We start from the raw sequence: 21099 nt of genomic DNA, 5'->3' as shown, positions 1-21099 counted from the left end.
CAGGCTAGATTATTTGGATGATAGTAATCGAAGATCACAACTATTATGCATTTACATATTGTTCCATCTTCATCTTTCAATTCATTCATTCAATTCTTCTCCGAAGACATTTCTTCAAAGATTTCTAACTCATCTACATGACTGATTGTTCCCCCCCCCCCCCACTTCATTTGAAAGGAAGAAGTTTGTCATATACCAAATCTTCAAAGATTAGACAAAGATCGCAAGGATAACGACTTTTGTCATGAATAGCGGGGACTCAAAAACTAAAGCTATGCATATGTAAAGTCAGTTCGATTTCTTTGATGAATGAACCAAACCTTTATTGCTATAACAAAGTCATAAAAACGCTTAAGAGTTCCCATACGTAGCGCGCAAAGTTACAGAAAAGAAATTTTAAACAAAGTTTTCTCTCTATTTTTCCAAAGTTTAAATGTAAAAAGTAAATGAATCGGTAAAGAGATACTTACATGCATTGATTGGGCTTATCACAATGGCCATGTTCGCAACCCTTGGCGCACTTCGCTATAAGAGTATAGAAAAAGTGTAAAATTAATGTTAGAAAAAATTAATTAACATATAATTAAGATAATAAATAATCATTAAATTATTAAACCTCAAAGCGCATAAAAATAGAACCAAAACTAAATTAAATATAATTTTATAAAATGTAAAATTATGCCCAAAGCATCGAGAAAACAAAACAAAAAAAAAAAAAAAAAAACGAAACAGCCGATAAGCAACAAAGTATTGAGAAAAACATAAAAATTAACAGAAAAACGTGAAGTCTGCGTTTTTGGTTCGTTTTCGGTAAGTTTTTTATTTATTTTTATTTTTTTTTCATTATTCTTCAAAAACTTATTAAATACTTTAAGATAAATACTTTAGTTTTTGTTACGCGGATTTTATTCGCATTCGAATAAATTTTTTTTTTTTTTTGTTAAGTTCTTTCTAAGATTTCATGGTTAAAGCATAGCAGCATAGCAGCGTAGCAGAGTTTTTTTTTTTTTTTTTATTTTATTTTTATTTTGCTAAACAACTTCAAAGATCGTAAAAAGAAATAAAATTAAAAAAAAAAAAAAAAAAAAAAAAGCAGGCAGCGAAGACTCCCATGATTTGAGAACACAGTTTATAGCATCTGCTGGTGAGACTTAAGTCACTGAGCTCTGTTGTTATATGAAAAGTATATGCAGCGTTTTGCTGTTGTTAATGATCGGCATAAAAGGGCTGACGGACTGACGGACTAACTGACTGACTGACTGGCTATTAAATAAGAAGGACTATAGTCGTCGCTGGCTTGCTTGCTTTCCAGTTTGCCTGTCTGACTTGCTATTATTGTTGTTATAGTTGTTGTTGTGTTGTTAGTATAAAGAAAAACGTGCTAACAATTTTTCGTTTGTTAATATCGTTGTCGCTCTGTTCGCTTTGCAGCTCCGCAGGACTGGTTTTTTGAAGTAAAATATGGTTTTATTTAACTGTCTATAGATTTTCATTCAATATCTCTTTAGAAAAGTTCTATTAAGCCAAGTTAAGAAAATCTCATGGCTGAAAACGTGCTTTACCATCCGTACAAAAAGAAATATCGGAGAATTCTAGTTTTCGATGTGTGCGTGCGTGCTTGCTTATGTTAGTTAAAGATTTTCTGGTTTTTAATGCAATTTTTCTTATTTTTTTTCCCTTTTACCATTAATGGTAAAAAAAAGAAGAAAAAAAATTCTTTTAATTTTTGTAGCCGCACACAAAACTCTATTGATTCTTCTATAAACATATAAGAAAATCTGTGCTGAACGTAATGATGACGATGACGATGACGATGACTATAATGATAATGATCATCAAGATGTTTCTGTTGTTGTTGGTTAATGGTATTTGGTATTGAAAGTGAATACTTAAAGTTTTGCAACAGAATTCTTGTTGAGTGAGTTTTTCTTTCACACGCCCTCAAAGGATAATTTTAAAGGAATTTCTTCCGATAGATTTGTCATAACAACAAAAAAAAAAAAAAGGAAAAAGAAGAAAAGAAAGCTTTAAATGAGAAAGAAAGAAATGAGAAGAGAAAAGGAACAAACAAAACATTAAATAATTATGCAATATTTTCCGAAAGGGTCATTAAACTTTTTCTTAATGTTTTACTTTATTCTCTACATAAACATAGCCATAGTCCATCGTCATCGTCATTATCGGTTATGGTTAATGAAGCCAACAACGCAAATCAATTTCAAAGCCGTGACTATTCAGAAAAATGCATTTCAAGATCGACCTTTGTTTGTTTATAAAAACATTCGTGTATAAACAAATTAAATGATAATTGTATTTAAATTTTTTATTAATACAAAGAAGAGAAAAAAAAAAAAAGAAACAATAACAACAACAATATTATAAGATAAAGACATTAGTCATTAATATTTCTAGTGACGCTTGAAAATTCTCATTTTCTTTTTGTTTCAATAGAAACCAGTTATGAGCGTGCAAAATATACAGACTTGGCGAATGGAATAAGGATAAAGGCAAGAAAAATATTTTTTATGAATGGCGAGTAAATAACTTAATTATACGCTTGCTTTTAACGATATACATATTTATTGCTTTTTTATATGAATTTTTTGAAAAAATTCTTTTTAAACTATTTTCGCTTGTTAAGCCAATTAAAAGTTCGGATTACGCGTTTTTCGTAACTAAAGTGCAATATCTGCAGAGAGACTATTTTTAGTTATGTAGATCGATCTGCTCGTCAGAAGACGTTGGTGCTTCTCAAGAATTGGTCGCGGGTTCAAATGTCAGATGCGCTTGAGTTAATAAACAAATAAATTTCAAAGCTTGAGATGGAAAATTTAAACTTAGTTTTATATTATTGATGAGAACGGTATAGAGCGGCTGGAAAACGCACATAAAGACAAAAAAACAAAAAGATGAAACAACCGATAAAATTGGCGAATATCCAATAATGCTGCTGGCAAATCAATCAGGAATCAGAGTTTAGCGAAAACAGGCCAGAAGAAGAAAATTTTTTTTTTTTAATTTTTGCTTGGATTTCATCTCCTAGAGAATATACTTTTTCATTTGGCATTTACTGTTGCCACTTAATACGAATAAAAGTAAATGAAAAATAACGCTCTATTGAAATATTGATAATAACAAATTGAAATTTATAGAGTGTGAGAAAATAAATTTCGCTATAAAGACAAAGAAAGAAAGAAAAGAGGAGGGGTCTTGAGAGAGATTCAGACGACGAAGAGCTCAAGCAACATAGAAATCATAACAAATATTATAAAAAATTTTTTTCTTTTTTATTTTTTTTTTTTTTGGCAAAAACAAAGAAATATTTTAAAGAACGGACAGACGGACAGACAGACAGACAGTTAAATAAACAGCATCCGTTTAATTTGAAAGAAATACTGAAAACAAAATCTGTTATGTATGAAAGACATGTAAGAAAAGATCCGCTGCGACTGACTGACTAACCAAAAACTAAAATTTTTTTGAAAAAATTCTTAACGAAAAATACACATAATAATGTTAATGCTTTTCTCTGGCGACTCTTAAGGTTGCCTTGTGTTCTGGTTCTGTATTATTTATCTTCTTTGTTTGTTTGCTTGTATTTATTTATTTATTTATTTTTTTCGTCTTTTTTCAGAAAAGGAGTTACGGTGTTTGATGATTATTATAATGATGATGATCATGATGATGATGTTGATGATGATGATGGTGATGATGATGATGACGATGTGTGTAAGGAGAGTGAAAAAATCTTCCCACGCTAGCATTAGGGCCAAGTAAGAAAGGTACGAGGAGAATCACATATTGAACATACACACTAGAGCAGCAGCAGGTAAGGTGTGGTAGTTGCACACACGAATACATATACAGTCGCTTATAAAAATTGGATCTACACTTAACTGCTTACTTGAGAAAACCACTATTTGGCTTTGGCTGCTGCTGTTGTTTTCGTTCTTATTGCTGTTGTTGTTGTTATTGCTTCTGATATTGTAACTCTAAGGTACCGATGCGTGTTTTACTCTAAAATGAATTGCTTTGCCTTGAAAAGCCTCCTGCTTCGTATGCGTGCGTGTTGAGAGCAAAAGAGAGCGAGAGATTTTTACAAACACTGTTTGAATGTTTATAAAAATGAATCAAAATTGAAAGAAAAAATTGTTTGCTGCAGGAAAGTGGATTCACGGATATCTAACACTACCTGTTTGTATAGTAAAAAGAAAGGAAGTCAGCCAGTGAATGAGCCTGTGCGTGCGTGTGTGAGAGCGTTTATCAAAGATCCCTTTTTTCTGCGGATTTTTATTTTGTTTTAACAAAAAAAAAAAAAAATAAAAAATTAGTTTTGGGAAATAATTTTGTTGCTTATCTTTGAGGTTTTTTTTATTCTTAAATTTATCCCTTTTTCCCTTCAACTGCTTGTTCTCTTCAATGAAGGACGGATGTTGATTACAACGCTCGAGAGAGGTTTGAATTAATAAAGACAATGAAACAACAGGTTTAAAAATGCAGCTGTTTTCATTTACTAAATGCTATCAATTTTTTTCTTTGCTTTTTTTAAGAAAAAAGAACGAAAAAGTTTTAAATTTGTTTAAAATTGCTGTGAAAGAGAGATACTGCCTCATAATAAATCATTCAAAAAATACAAGATTTCTTTTCTTTTTTTTTACGAAAATATTCAGTTCAGCCCACGACATAAGGGGAATTTCCTTGTTTTTCTTTTCTTCTCTTTTTTTTTTTTTTTTTTTTTTTTTAGATATATGAGAGTTGCAGTTCCAGTGAGCGCGACAGGAATAAAATCCTATTTTTTTTTTTTTTTTCCTATTTATTATTTGTCCATTTTCTTAGTGAGAAAGTTTTAAAAATTTTTGCTAAAATGAAGAAAAACAGTTAAACGGACTGCACACCACCCTACAGTTATTTGTACATTGGCTTTTCAAAGTGTGGCTTTACGTGGGCAGTCATCGAAAAAGTGGTCCCATCCGAGAGAGAGTTCGCCCTTGGGCCAATGCATGTCGGTGTACGAAAAATCTCAAAAATTACGGCGGCTGTAGGGTGAACACAAGAAAACAAGCCAGACAGACGGATAGACTTTCTGAACCGATCAATATAACATAAGGTAAGTCTAGCTCAAGTGCTTCTCGGTGTTGCATACATCCCCCCCTATATACATAAATATAAATCTATTTCTCGTTTTTTTTTTTTTTAAGTCACTTTCAGTGTTAATGTGAACCGCTTCTGTAGCTGCAGAATTATTCAGATAAAAAAAAGATGGGATCGTTGCCCATTGCCCGTTGCCATATTAATTCATTCGATAAAGAGTAAAAGAAAATGTTTTTGAAGTAATTTTTCAAACTTCAATGATACAAAAAAAAAAAAAAAAAAAGTTTTAATTCAAATTAAATCCTACTTAGCAAAGTAAAAGTGGTATAAAGAGAATCTTTTTTTGTAATCAATTTAAGCGATTTACTTGAAAGGAAATTTCAACTTACGTTTATCACAATAGTTTCCCTGCCAGCCGGATAAGCAGATAATTTCGCCAGTTTCAGAGCAAGTGTAGTGACCGAATTGATCATCGCGCGGCCGACAGAGATTAGCGCAACCCGAACCGTAATAATGAGGATCACAGGTAACGCGAAAATCATATTCCAGCCAAGTGTATTGCGATTCGGATTTGTTCGTTTTCCATTCAGGCGAGACTTCCAAAACTTGTTGCACCGATAAACGTTGTATTAATAGATCTGCACAAAAGGAAAAGAAAATAAATGTTAACGCGCTTGTGCATAAGAGCCGATATAGAATGAAATCAGTTTATTAAATAAACATTAATTATAAAAATATTATTACATTGATGGGAGGGAATTGGTAAACGAGAGGCCGGTCGTCCAAGGAAACTCAACTAACTAAAAGCAACAACAACAAGATAGGAAATGAAAGTAAACCGAAATTCTGTATTGATCCCGGCTGCAAAAAACCAATCATTGCTTTTTAACCCGCTGTACGACAAAAATAGTAGGTAGAGAGGTAATAGCGGCAGATGATGCTGATGAACGTTATAAGGTACGTCTCAAAATTACAGATAATATCTTAATGTTTTTTAATTTTTATGAAAGAAAACTACAGAAATGAGCAGAAAGAAAAAGACACACAAAACAACTACTCCCGACAAACATTTGGCTGGTAAGCTAAGAAATTAAACATACGAACGTACGTACGATCGACCTTTCATAACAAAAATTCAATAAAAGCAAAAAAGCAAAAAAGAAAAAAAGAAAAGAAACAAAAAATTGTCATTCTTTACATTTGTCTGCAGATCTATCCAAGTAACTGTCTGTCTAATGCAGTGACGGTGATGGTAGTTGAGTTGGCGCGATGGTTTTCCTTGGTTTTGCTATAACAACAACTATTTGCAATATTGCAAGTTCGAGCATACTCTAAACACACTCTAAGCACACGAATACGATGTCTAGTATAAAAACATTTTTATAAGGAGGAAGGAGAGGGGAGCGCGAGCGGCATGCAACTGAACAGCACCACTGCAATGCATGATATTTGAGTGCGTCAAGCAGACAGCCGGACCTATAAGCAACAACAATAACAATAGCAACAGTAACATCAAAGCATTAAAAGAAGAGAAGCGAAAAAATAATAAAAGAAATAAAATAAAAATTCAGGTGTTGCTTACTTGCACACATGCGCATACAATACACGCAAACACATACACATGAAAAAGGTGTATTTGCACCATCTCTACTATCGTGGCATGAGAGACGTACGAAAATGCCCTGGCTTGCCATGGTCTGTAAAGTAAATTGCAGGTGCATGACTGGTTCGTTGCTTACATCTACATATACATATAACACAACAGCAAATATAACAAGCATATGTATGAAATTAAACGTAAAGTTGATGTGTTGTATGAGTGGTATGAGTAAGGAGAGTTGGTTTAGTTGATTGCATACTACAGCGGTGTGCACATTTTTTTTTTTTTCTGTGTGCGCAAACGAAGAAAACATTAAACTAAAAACGAAAAGCATAAATGGCAACAACACCAACAACAGCAGCAGGGCAGAGAACAGCATAAATCTCCCGCAATGTTAAAGAAGCAATATTGATAATGTTGCATATGCTATTTTATGTGTGCACACACACACACACACATACACACACAAACACACACATACTTATATGAAACGCTTACAGTAACAACAACGAACGGCAGAAATGAGAGGAACAAGTTTAACTTAAAGTAAAAAAAAAAAAAATGGCACACACACACACAAAAAACGACAAAATTTTTAAAGAGGAAGAGCAAATTGTGGGGGTCTTTATAAAATAATGAAGTTAAATAAAAAACGAAAAGCAAAAAAAAAAAAAAAAAAAAAAAAGGAAGAAAATAGCAACAGCAACATGCTGGCATGATATCAATCTACTTGTTGTTGTAATTGCTGTTGCTATAAACTCCGATCCGATAGATACATACACAGCTTTTGCTTGCTTATGTATAAAAAAGCAAAAGTGTTTTCCACAATTAATTGCATAAAAAAAAAATAAAAAGAAAGGAGAAGAAAACCAGTAAAGCATTGAGTGAGTGAAGGAGACTTTGCTTGCATGGCTTAGAATAGAAGAAATGCCAGGAATACATGTTCGAGGAAATACACGACACACATTACAACAGATAGTCGCGATAATTGATGTTTAGAAAATTAACACAAATTAGTCGAAATTGCGATGGAATCCATTGAATATTTTCTTTACTTTTTCTGTTAAATTAATTTCATAAAATTGAAGAATTTAAGATTCAACGAAGAGTATTAGTGAGTTGAAAGTATGGAAATGTCCAAATTCTACAGCGAAACTCTCATCCCATTTATTGCGGGTTTGTTTGTCTGCTATTTGTCAACCCATTTTCGAGTCTCTTACTTTAAAATTTTAAAAAATCATAGATTTTAAGATTTTTTGGAAAAAATGTTGAATTTTCAAATCCATGCTTCGTGCTATTTCTCGGTGCGAGAAATGCCCACATTTGCTGGATAACATCTGGACAAATCGAAAGAGGAATTCTACGCCTCTAATGTAGGCCGCTTACGTAAGGAGGATTTGAACGATAATTAAGCTTTGCTTTCGGAAAGGTATTTTGAAAACAACAACAACAACAACAACAACAACAACAACAACAACTACTACTACTACTACTACTACTACTACTACTACCAATAAAGTGCTAGATGAAATAAGTGAATTTTTAATAATTTTCTTAAAATGCTTTCGTTCGTTCTCCTTCTTAGAAATCTTCGACGAATAAGTTAAAAATATTAAAGTTCACCTGTTGTCGGTTACTTATTATTATCGTAGTTGTGAGTTTTACAATTTTTTTTTTTTTTTTTTGCTTTTTTCTGCTTTTGCAAATAAACAAGTGACACTAACTCGCAAATTGTTCTGTGTATGCAATTGACTGTATTTGTCTATAGACGTACGCGAATTAAAACGACAGGCATTGATTGCATACCATTTACTTCGGCGTATGCTAACAACTGTATATGAAAATATTGTGTGTTTTGTTTTTATTTTTGATGTTATTGCTGTGTGTGTTTGTGTTTTGTTGTTGTCGTTGTTAGTGTGTTTTTATATTTGGGCTTATAAGCACATGTGGCAAATAGCTGTGGTCATGCTGTTATTATTATTGTTGTTGGATTTTTGCGTGCTTGTGTACGTGGGGCAAAAGTTGTATTATGTGCCAAATTTATTCGAACCTCGCATGCCAAGTGCGCTTGCTTGCTTGCTTGTAAGCGGTAGTTAAAGCGGTGGTAGTTGGGTTAGTGGAAAATGTATGCGCAAGAGCGACTAATTCTTTACTGTACTCTACTGCTGGTTGTGGCTGGTGTGACAGGTTATTAGAAAACGCACTAAGCAGCCAAAAAATATTTGTATGCACACAGCACAGCATACACAACATTTCGTATCAACAGCAAAAGCGACACAAGACTATACAGCAATGAAAATAACAACAACAATATTAATAACATGTTTTTTATCTTTAGTTTTCAATGTAACGCTTGAGTGCAAAAATCAACTTACGCATACATACATACATCCATATATATACGCGTATATAAAATATATGCTGGTTGCTTGAACGGTCGCTTACCGGCCTGTTGGTGGTGGTTAACGCACTTTATAGCTTAAGTCGATGAATTGTTGCATGGCTATTTACATATGTATGTGTTACGGTGTATATAGGAAAAAGTGTTAGATGTTTAATTATTACATGTGAAAGATGAAAATGTTAAAATGTTATAAAATATCAACATGAAAACAAACCGGTTCTAAATGACATCAATGCAAATTTCTTGCTGATAAATCCGAAATGCCAGACCTCAATGTACATACGTATAGACATACACACACATATATGGACTACTAAAATATACGAATAGACCAGTTTTGCGTTTGAGTATGAAACACAAATTTTTTTACAAATTAGTAAACAAATTTTTAAATGATTTAAGAGAGGAAAAAATCCGTTTACTTGAAGAATTTTTTTCCCTTCTTTTTCTAGACTAGAACAACAATTTTAAACAAACCGAAAAAATACTTAAAGAAGTTGCAAAAAGAAGAAAAAATTCTTTTTTGATGGCATTGATGTGGCGAAAAAATGAAAAGATAAACGTTTAAAACTGCCTCTAAAACAACAATAACAAGCGTCGTGGTTGTTTTCGGTTGCTTAAACTAACAACTTTGGCATTGGCAAAGATTAATTGGTATCTTGGAGGCTACACCGTAAGACAGTAAAAAAAAAAGAAACCTCAGGAAGAACAACACAAAGCAGAAGAAACAAAATAGTCTAAAAAATTCAAGAGCCACAAAGCCCTATAGAAGAAGTTTGCATCCAGCAACCATAAAGCAGGATGCAGCAGTACCTAAACATTTAAAAAAAATGCTAAAGAAATGCTTAAGATAAAGTATTTTATAAACAACAACAAAAAAAAAAAAACAACTGAGGACAACACCAAACATGCCAAACGAAAAACGAACACCACGAAAAACGACAGACGGACAGACAGACCGACATGCATGAATACGACGTCAAACATTTCGGGCTGCTGTCGTTTGGTTTTTTCCTTTTTTTCATTTTTTTTGGTGTTTTATTTTTTTTTTTTCCGTTTCTGAATTATCCGCAAAACTTGTTGCAGACAAACCGACTTCGACAGGCGTAAACTAAACTAAGCTCATATTGGCAAGAGCCTCACAAAAAAAAAAAAAAAAAAAAAAAAAAAAAAAAAAAAAAAAAAATTCCTTTCGAAATCAAACAACAAACAAAAACCAAATCATTGCAACTCTAAACGAAAGACTTAAGCCACGAACCTCACGTAACAAGTATTTATAGTTTTAGTGGTGCGTATACAACAGCAACACTAACAACCTTACGTTAAATATGCGGGAGATCTATAGCAGAAGCATACATTAAAAGAAAAAATGACTGCAAAAATAACACAACAATAACAACAACAACGCAACAACACGATATAAATGAAATTAATCCTTAACAACATACATAAACAACTGCAACATAAAATGTGTGATGACGCCGATTAAAGTGTGCATATCGTTCATATATCTTTAGTATTTTATGCGCGCATACACGCACACACACACATACGAATATTCATACAGATGCGCTTACATATAAGATTGAAATTGCTATAGCATTACAATCAAAATAATAAAAGAGATAAAAATCATGACAGGATGTTTTAGGGTTAAAAATAATACAAAAATGCTACACAAAGAACAAAAAGAGTAAAAATAATATTAATTACGTTAAGATTAACACGATAAGACTTAGATGTCAATGCCGTTGTCGTCGATAGAAATTGCTTTTGACGAATTAGTTTCCAATTTTTACCAATGAAGGCTGTAATGAACGACAATAGAGATTTTTCGGAGCACTTCAAATGTTTTAATAGCCGAAAAAGGCGCGAAGAGAAGAATAGGCTTCGAGAAAAATGAATTCTAAGATAAGTAAAATGCTGGAGGAACTCTTGTAATAACAGTGGTTGCGGAATATTTAACCTGAAGTTTCGATTACTGCTGTTTTTTAACAAGAAATTTCGGATGGAACGAACACATGTTCAAACGTGAACATTACTTGCTCTTCTTAACTCTTACGCAATTTACTTCTCTAATAAAGGAAAACAGAATCGTAACGAAGACGGACGTGTCCAAACACACTTTGTAGGTCCGAGGCGTCGAATAATTGGAATCGTACGAATCAATGGGGCTGTCATTTCGCCTTACTACGACGCTTTTAGGGCGACACCTTCGCATTAGTCATTGCCTATAATTTCTACATAAAATGATTGTCAGAGATTTATAATAACATGCACGCGGGCTCCTATCTCAGCGCTATTCGGCCATATCACAGCCATAGTTATTGTAAATACTCAGCCGGTAAAAGTAGAAGACGTACCGATTGGGGCCTGCGCGCTCTCCCTCAATATTTCTTGACTCACCTCTTTCTGACTACACTCACTATTTGCCCGTATCAAAAACAAAAAATAAATAAATGTATGTTTGCAAAAAACCCTCCAATCTACAAAAAATAATAATAAAGTAAAAGTGCGTTAACTTTACGACGTGAGTATACCGCACGGATTTTAACGATGGGCAGCAGCAGTGCAATTCATGAGCATCATGATTTTTTTTCCTTTTTCTTTTTTTTTTTTTTTTTTTTGTAAACTGGACGGTGTTCTATGAACGGCACGATTCATTCGAATCAACATGAAAAAGTAAAGCTCGTCCAATGGTAAAACCTCAATTTCTATTCCAAACTTATGAAAACTACTTTGTATATATTTTAGCGTTTAGGTTTATACTATGGCTTAAAGCAGGTTTATACTATGGCTAAGACAGTGATTGGTTTGCTTTGGCTGTTTATGGTAGCAGTTACGCCCTTGCTTGATGAAAATCGGCAGATGTTAATTTGAGCTCGACATTCGAGGCATCAATATAACGGACGGCTGAAGGCCTCAAGTTCGAATAGAGAGACAGTTGAACAAATTTTTTGTTGTAATGGATAGGACGATAACCATAAGACCATAGATATAGCAAAATTTGATACTTGAAGCGTGCAATTAATTTTTTTTTTTTGGCGGAAGAAAGGATTGTTCGAATATAATAAATGAGTAGAGAAAGAAAAGAGAAATATTTCTACATCTTCAAGTCAAGTTGAAAGGCCAAAGTTGCGAAACGTTAGAGTTATACTGCCTTTCAAATTTTGCTTATTTAAGGTAATTAAACTGAAATCAAATGAAACTAAAAACAAAGTTTCCGTTGCATAGAAAAAAGACATGAACGCTTTAGACTTCAACGACATACGTATATATATATATATGTATATATATATATATATATATATAGTTATATATAAAGAAGAGTTATACAAAACCACACAATAAACCGGAAACTTAAACAACAGAAAAACACTTTAAGGGATAAAACCTGAACAAAAAAAGACGAAACTAAGGCACAAGTGTCAACAAAAGTATTAAATTTCACTCAGGAGAATGGAAGAAAAATCCAAAAACATAAAAAAAAAAAAAAAGAAAAAACCTAAAGAGCTAAGCTAAGCCATGTAAGGCAAACGAGTTTTGTTTTCATTTTTTTTTTTTTAAATTTTGTTTGTATAACATAAACTTATTAAACGAAGGATTACGTTTTTCGTTTGCTTTCTTTCGTTTTAATAAACAGGAAATTTACAGGATATGGTTTTTTGTTTTGCTGGATGGGGTTCGTCATCGCATCAAAAAAGGAGAGGAAGGATATAATTATAATAAAAATTAAAATAAATTTATAAACGATTGGATACTTACTGCTAGAACGAGCATTGGCACTGTTATTGGTATCATGTAGAGCCTCCACAATTAAAGTAAAAGTACCCTGTTGGAATGATGGATAAGAAAACAACAAATTATTATCTATTACATAAGTGTGATTGCTTTTACAATCCAATGCATTATATATATGGAGAGACATAGGGAGACAACAATAATAAATACATAATAATAAATTTATTTCCTCACGGAAGTCATTTGAATATGAAAATAATTCAGGTGTTAATGTTTCTGTAACTTCCCAACAACAAATTGAAAAGATGATGAAAAGTAAACTTTAACGGCAAAGCAGCATAGCGGCAATAAAAAAAAAAAAAAAAAATGTTACAAAATCAAGCATAACAATATTTTCCCAAACGCCCACATAATTTATATACATACATATGAGCCCAGAGATCTGGTAATAAAGTAGTTTTTTTATTTATTTATTTTTTATTTTTTTTTATTTTCATAAGATTCATGCATACATATAGATTAATTGACACACATGCAATGCATATGCAACGCAATACACATATGGCAAGCACTCGGCATTCAATGTATCTATCTAAGCTTAACTACTTTAAAGTAAGTTAGCCTTAGCTAACGTATATGCTGTGCCTGTGCTGCTGCTGTTGCTGTTGCTGTTGCTGCTGTCTTGAAGTGCATTTTAAATGCAAATGAGTTAAAAGCAATAGCAATAACGAGAAGCAACACGCTTTTTAACTATTTGCCTAACAACGACAATACAACAACGACAATATACATGCAACGGTGCTGACTACCGAGTGTTGCTGTCTACGGGTATAATTGTATTATACACCAGCGCCCTCAATTCACACTTGATTACCGTTGTATACTGAACGCAGCCGTCGTCTAGCTTTTAGATATCGGGTCGAGAGAGCGGTAATGTGTAATGATGACACCATAAAACTGGCCATAAAAAGAAGAGGAGGGGTTATTTACTGTCATTGTTGTTATCTCGTTGCTTTTTTTTTCTTTGTTTTTTTTTTTTATTTATAAGAAGAAGAAAACGTTGGTCGATCGAGGGAGGATAGAAGAGAAGAAAATGACAAATTTATTTATCTGTGTTTTTCTTAGAAGAGAAAACTTTCGTTTTTCATTATCCATCAAAAGTAACTGACACAGGCGCGCGGGCGCAAGCAAGCACAACGACATGAGATAAATTATAGTGTGGGTCGTAAAAACATCCTAAGCATACTAAATTTTCGAAAATCAATTTTTTTAGAGAAATTTATTATCCAAACAAGAAATTGAAGAAATACTTTTTCGTACAGAAAGAAATGAAATCTTGAAGAAGCGTAAGTAAGCAATTATTATCATGTTATCGCAAAGTTCAGAGTTTTTTCATCAATTGTGGGTGTGCCGTTGAGTTGATCGGGACCACTTTCACCTTGAAAAAGCTTTGACAAATACGAAGGCCGTAGCTTTCGCTTTATTTGAAGCCATTTATTTTTAATTAATTTTAATTTTTATTACGGCGAACCTGTTTGTTGTTTAAAACGTTTTAAAATCATTTATAGGAGCTGTGGGAAGACACCACTATTGGTGAGCGGGTAGGTAGATAAACTTAACCCGCTCAAGTTTATAGGCGCGATATTGAGAAAAAGAGAGGCTTTAAAGTGCCGAGACATGTTCGTTCTCATGACAATCCTGACAAAATATTTCAGTAATTGCTTCACAAATCCAATACATTTACATTTAGAAAGTTCATTCTACAATTTCGAAGCTCCCGTAAGCCGTAAAGGCTTCATGGAGCACACATACAATGATTAGATTGAAATTCAGAAAATGAATTCAAATTCAAATACAAGAATTTGAAAGTCACTATTTATTTCATTCTCTTTTTCGAGATTTAATACAAACAAAAAATCATCTATTTACGCTTTAATAATTAACAGTTATTTTAACCATAAATTGAAAGGCTTTAAATTCTTTTAATTTTAATTATAAAACCTTAACTTGGTAAAGCTCGATAAACCACAAACAATAACAATAATAATAACAATATAACAATGAATACAAAAAATAAAAGAAAAAAAAAAAAAAAACAAAAAAATCAATGATCAAAATGTGTTTTTTTATTTTTTATTTGTTAATATAGAAAAACATAAAAAATGTAATTTTTAATGATTTACAAATCAACGATCAAAATATTATGGGCTCGACAGGAAATGCATTAGACTTTTGTGGCATAAGTTTTGATTTTCTATCGATTATTATTATTATGGATTTTAGTAAATTAATATAATAATATTATTGAAATTTTTTTTTTTTTTTTTTTTTTTTTAATAAAAAAATTTTTTTTTTTTTTTTCTAACCCAAAAAAAAAAAAAAAAAAACGAGGAAAAAAAATGCAATAAATTTGTCTGGGCTGGTAACAAAAGTTAAAAGATGATTAACAAAAAAAAGAAAAAAAAAAAGCAAAAATAAATTTTGTGTGCATAAATGATCGCGTGTGCAGTGATGCTATATCAACAACAATGTCTTGCTTGGAACATCAAGGCAGCAACGAGACAGCGGCAGCAGGAGCTACTTTGACGGCAGCAGCAGCCGTGGTAAGCAGGGCGCAAAGTTACAATCAGACAGTGCCAGACAGACAGACATATTTATTTATAAGCACTTTACAGCAAATACCAAATGTACACATATTTCTATATATCTACGTTTCAGTTCACACATTTATGTATACCATAAGCACAGCATGTCTATAAGTAACGAATGTCTCCGCTGCTGTATGCGTTTATGTGCATTATATGCACTTCGGTTCAAGTATGATTTAAGTGTAAAGTTCACTCCATAATACACACCCTTGCGGTGTTTGGAAGTTTTTCATCGTTTTTGCTCTCAATGACAACTAAAAGGGAAAAATTTACTTTTATTATTTATTTTAGTTCTTATTTTCTTCTCTTTTTTTTTTCTTTTCTCATATAATGCGATGCAATACAGTGCAGCGCAGTGCAGTGCAATGCAATGCAGTTCAGTGAATGGTGCCGAGATTATATCGCAAAACAAATGAAACCGCACTGTAGACGATCCACTTCAGTAGGGTATCATCATCATCGTTACACCGAGAAAGAAAAGTATTTAGATGGTAGATAATTATGGAAACATGTGGAAAGTACGTATGCCAGCCGAAGTTATCATTTCGGTTTATATAAATGTATTAGGAGTGGAAATTTTAATTAAAATTTTGTGCTTTTTCTTCGGAACTGAATTTTATGGATCAAGTATTCTGACTACCATTCCTCAAAGTAATTATAATTATAGTTAAAAATTTCTTAATAGAAATAATAAAGAAAATAATAAAGAAAATTTACCACGTGCCTAAAATCATTAAAAGCCCCTATTGCACTAATTATTTCCAAGTATTTGTTGTTGTTTCTTTAAACAATGAATAGAACAAAAATACTTTTTATTTAATAAAAATGATGACGGTTTTGTTATACTATGACATTAGGAATGAAGAACAGCAGCAACAGCAGCCGCAGTAGTAGTAGTCGAAGCGGTAAGAGCGGTAAGAGTAAGAGCGACGAGCATAGTAATGTGCTAAAGAATGACTTTGCACATGCGCGCCATAATTAGAGAAATATGTACAACACCTCGTCGTGCATTCAAATGCATTCATATATTATTTGCTTAGGTATATATAAAACTTTGCGCTGCTATATGTTACTACCGGAAAAAACGGAGCGACTATTATTAATAAAGTACAGACAAAGGCGAAGAGGAGTAGAAAACGCGAAAGTAACATCACCCTTATATATCTGTAAACCATGAAATGACTTCGGGTTTTTTTTTTGTCTTCTGCTAAACACTTACTTACGCATACATGCACACACACACACAAGCACACGCGCGCGCGCATCACTAATACAAAGTAACGATCAAGTTTGTAGATAATTATAGACATTGACTATGACAAACGTTTAGTTCGGCTTTGGCTTAAACTCTCACACGCTGCTCGTCATATGCATATATATAAATTATTAAAGGTTTATTACAATATAGAAAACGTCAAAGTTCAGTAAGCTTTACTTACTTTACTTACAAGAATTCATCTACGTTTCAGAAAGAAACCTGCGCAAAGCGCATTAGTGGAAAATGAAAATTATCGTTAATGAAATTATTGTACTTTAAGGGAAAAAACGACGACGATCTACCTATCTACCTATCTATCTATACTTCTTTGCGCAAGTATAGGTAAGTACTTTTAAAAACAAATAATGTACATGCATATAGTGTAGGAGAGGGAGAAGAGGAAGAAGTAAAGAAGAAGAAAAAAAAACAAAAAAGAAAAGACAATTACTTGTAAAGCTTGACTGAATTTATGCGCAGCAGCAACGGTTAAAAAAAATGTTAATAGCTACTGTTGTTATATATGCTTGTAAAAAATAAAAAGAAAGAAGAAGAAGAGAGCATAGATTATATCCGTATGCACTAAGAAGCAAAGTGGTATATATTGTAGGAAAAAAAAAAAAAAAAAAAACACAATTGAGTAATGAATGCATGACAGCATGCATAAGGTTCTGTTTGTTTGTTTGTTAAGTTTTTCCTTATATATAGCATTGTAATAATATTAATACACACACACACACACACACATACATACATACATACATATATATATATATATGTTTGCATAAATATGTGTAGAAAAATTGTTAACTACTAGCACTCAAGCGTTAATATTTCGTTAAGAAGTTATTGTTTTGCTGAAATCAACAAAAAAATGGAAGGGGTTTCTATAAAAAAAAAAATTAAATAATTCAAAATAAAAAAAAAAACACGTGCTGCTCGCTGCTCATAAACATTCTGTTTTTATTATTTAAATTTTTAGCTCTTTTCTTGGGCGTCGTTGGATTTTCTTTTTTATTGCATTTTACAGCTTAAAATAACTCAAGCAGAGCCAAAGGAAATGATTTTTCTTTTTGCTAAAAGTGACAACTGTGCGGTAGGAAGGAGGCCGTAGTTCTTGCCTGCCTTCCCCCTAAGTTTGATTTAAATATAAATTTCGTACCGAGTTTCTGTCATGGTTGCCTTCCAAATATTTAAATAGCTTCGCTACCTTCGGCATCGAATACTTTTGGAATGTGTTTGCCCATTAAATGAGTTCTGATGTGAATCAATGATGGCAAAAGTTTTTTTTTTTTTTTAATTTTTCTACAAGAATATAGCACGAATTATTAGAATATTCTTTAAAAATTCGAAATTCATTTAAAAAAACTAAATTTGCCAACTAAAGGTAATAGGGATTAGAACAAGAATGAAATTAGCACTTCCTCGATCAACGAAAAGCAGCAAATGGAAGTCTCACTCTACATCACGAGTAATGTGTAGGAATACACACGGGCAGAGCACCACAGCAAGGATAGCATAAAGGTTTAGAGAAGATGAGTGAAGAAAGCACAGCATCAGGTAAAGTAATCACTTTCAATAGCCTCCAAGAGTTATCGAAATGAACGCGGAAAGATCTTCCGGTTACCACTTCGAGGTTAATCAAAGAGCGCTTTAAACAAAAGAAAATACTTTCTTTACTTTTGAAAAATCGTGAAAATTTTAGCAAATACATAAACTGAATTTTTTTTTATAAAAAAAATTTTTGTAGCTCTTCAGAGAACTCGCTTATATATCCCTTATGTAAGCAAAAAGCGTTCACAAAAAAAGTAACGTATTTTTGTAGAACAAACAATCAAACAAAACGAGAAAATTATAAACGCTTTTGGGTGAATTGCGATCACCCAGCTTTTATGACGTAAGCGGCAAATTCGTCCAATTTCTTTTCTTTGTATATCCATCGCTAGGGTAATGGAAAAGAGGAACTTTTCGAATGTCTTATGATCTGAATAGAGCGTCTGAATAGACATTTACTTCGGCTAGTACTGATGTCTTACCAAAAATCTTATGTGAATTTTTGCTATTTTTTGAAAAGGAGTTCCTTGTTAAATTCAATGCTACACATTCAGTTCGTATTTTATGTCGAAAAGCGATATAAAGGATTTTTAAAAAGTGAACCTATAATAAATCGCGGTTCGAACTGTTACCAACGAATTGAGAAAAGTGGTGTGTGCTCACCGTACTGTAGAGATATGAAAAGAACAATTTATATGTGACAGGGGATGAAATGGTTCTATGTACGCTCAAGTTTCAATGAATGATGATTGAGCATAACGCGCTTAACGAAACCGGTGTAACAGTTTTATGTCACTTGAAAAATTGTATTTACTTCAAATGCGCGCACGCGCTTTTATTATTCCTATAGGTTATCGCATTTATTGCGTTTGCGTTTTTAGTATTAATAACCGACAGATGTTTAATAAAACTAAACAAATGAATGTGTAAACAGTCAAAGAAAGAGAGTGCGCGACGGAAGAGAGTCAGTCAAAGACTTGAACAACCCCCGTTTTATTGATAATAAAAATGCTGGTGCAAATACATATACATAAAAAAGGCAAGTAAACACGCACACAGACGCACATACACACACACACACACACAGCCACACACACACACATGACAGGACAGATAACTTAAATATGAAAGCCTGTATATATATATATTGCTTATACATTTGTACATAAGTGTGTGTGTGTGCGTTTATACGTGTGTTTATTTCTGTTATTTTTACACTACAAGGACACCACCACACACCATGATGTTGGGTTCATTGTTGGTTGCGATGAGTAAACAATGACATAAAAAAAAGCACATTTTCATGACAGACGAAAATCTATATGTAGATCACAAACTTCTGTGTACATTCAGAAAAGGGGTGGCGCAGACGACATACGCCACTCGTCGTTTTTGCATACGCATGTGTCTCATAATGATCTTCACGATTTCAGTAAACAGTAAAAGCATTTAAACATAAGTAAATGCGTGTCCACAAGAGAGAAGTTCTTCTTTATTATGTGGGGACTGATATACATACATAATGCACATACACATATTATATGTGAATAAACACACAAATTTCGCTAAATTTAGAAAATGTATTTTTAACTTAAGCAATTTGCTAAAACAGATTATAACACAAAAAATCAAAAACTCTAAGAGGGATTTTTTTTCCATTTTTTGATTTTTTTTTTTTTTTCATATTTTTAAGTACATTTTTTTTTTCGTTTTTTGTTAAAAACTTGATTGAAAAATTGATGGGCGAACAATATGATAATTCGAAGGATGGATTACTTACCGGCCACGCGAAATTGAAGGCAAATTGTATCGGATTTGTGAAACCTTTATTTTGGAAATTTTGCGTATCCGTGAGATTAACCGAATTTTCACCCAATATGGGTGTCACCACATCACCGTAAGTACATTGCGATGTTGTATCGATTTTCGCTTGATAATGTTTCAGACAAACACGAAACCGTGTCTTACAACCGCCAATACATTTACCCGTCGTAGGATCCGATTGACCACTACAACAGTGACCTTCGCTATCGCGACCGTAATCGTTTTTAAAGTATTTCAAACGCAATTCAAAGAGACCCGATGCGGAGACCTGTAATATAAAAGAAGAATAAACAAAAATAAATTAATTAAATCTTACAAGCCACACAAAAAACAGAAATATTGTTCTCAATCATTCAAAAAGCAGTCTCTTCTTTTAATCATTTGCCTAAGAATTTTAAACAACTTGCTCCATCTTCCTTGAATAGCTTGATTAAAAGAAGGGCTGACCGCTTAAGGATGCCTGCGTTATTTATAAAGTAATTGCAAGACAAATCGACTGGGCGGGACAGATGGACTTGATTATTATATCAAAGAAAATCTTATCGTAGTCAATATCGTATCTATCACAGTTTATGTGATTTATGTGAAGCGAATGCCACATGCAATGCATCGACCACTTGAAAGGAAAACTGTTCAAGTATAAAATAATGACTTATTAAGCATTTAATTTATTTAATAAAAGAAAAATTATAAAACTTTTTGTAATTATCTACAAATTTATTCTTGACGAGTAAAACTGTCAGACTTGTAGTTATTTTGCTTTTATTTATTTATTTATTTTTTTTGTATTTTTAAATTTTGCTTTATTTTTTGCTTTCAGACATTCCAGCTTCTGCAACAAGACGATAAATCTTTCATTGTGGTATTTAACCAAAATGCTACAAAACTGCAACAACAGGCAGTCAAAGAGAGATACTAACCAAACCACCACACCACACCACACCACACCACACCACACCAGCACCAGCACCAGCACCAGCAC

At 32.7% G+C, this 21099-nt stretch overlaps 1 protein-coding gene across 1 annotated transcript; it reads right to left on the bottom strand.

Annotated features, from left to right (window-relative positions):
• Positions 1 to 470: 470 nt before the first annotated feature.
• LOC119644533 (neurogenic locus protein delta-like) lies at positions 471 to 20406 on the bottom strand (the record flags this gene model as incomplete). The annotated part of the gene is made up of 4 exons (XM_038044094.1): positions 471 to 525; positions 5481 to 5729; positions 12861 to 12927; positions 20074 to 20406. Coding segments are annotated over 4 exons (704 nt in total), but the record flags the coding sequence as incomplete, so codon positions are not given.
• Between the last annotated feature and the right edge of the window lie 693 nt (positions 20407 to 21099).

Source organism: Glossina fuscipes, unplaced genomic scaffold, assembly GCF_014805625.2.
Source record: "Glossina fuscipes isolate IAEA_lab_2018 unplaced genomic scaffold, Yale_Gfus_2 124427, whole genome shotgun sequence".
Lineage (NCBI taxonomy): Eukaryota > Metazoa > Arthropoda > Insecta > Diptera > Glossinidae > Glossina > Glossina fuscipes.
This window is presented reverse-complemented; position numbering and strand designations above follow the sequence as displayed.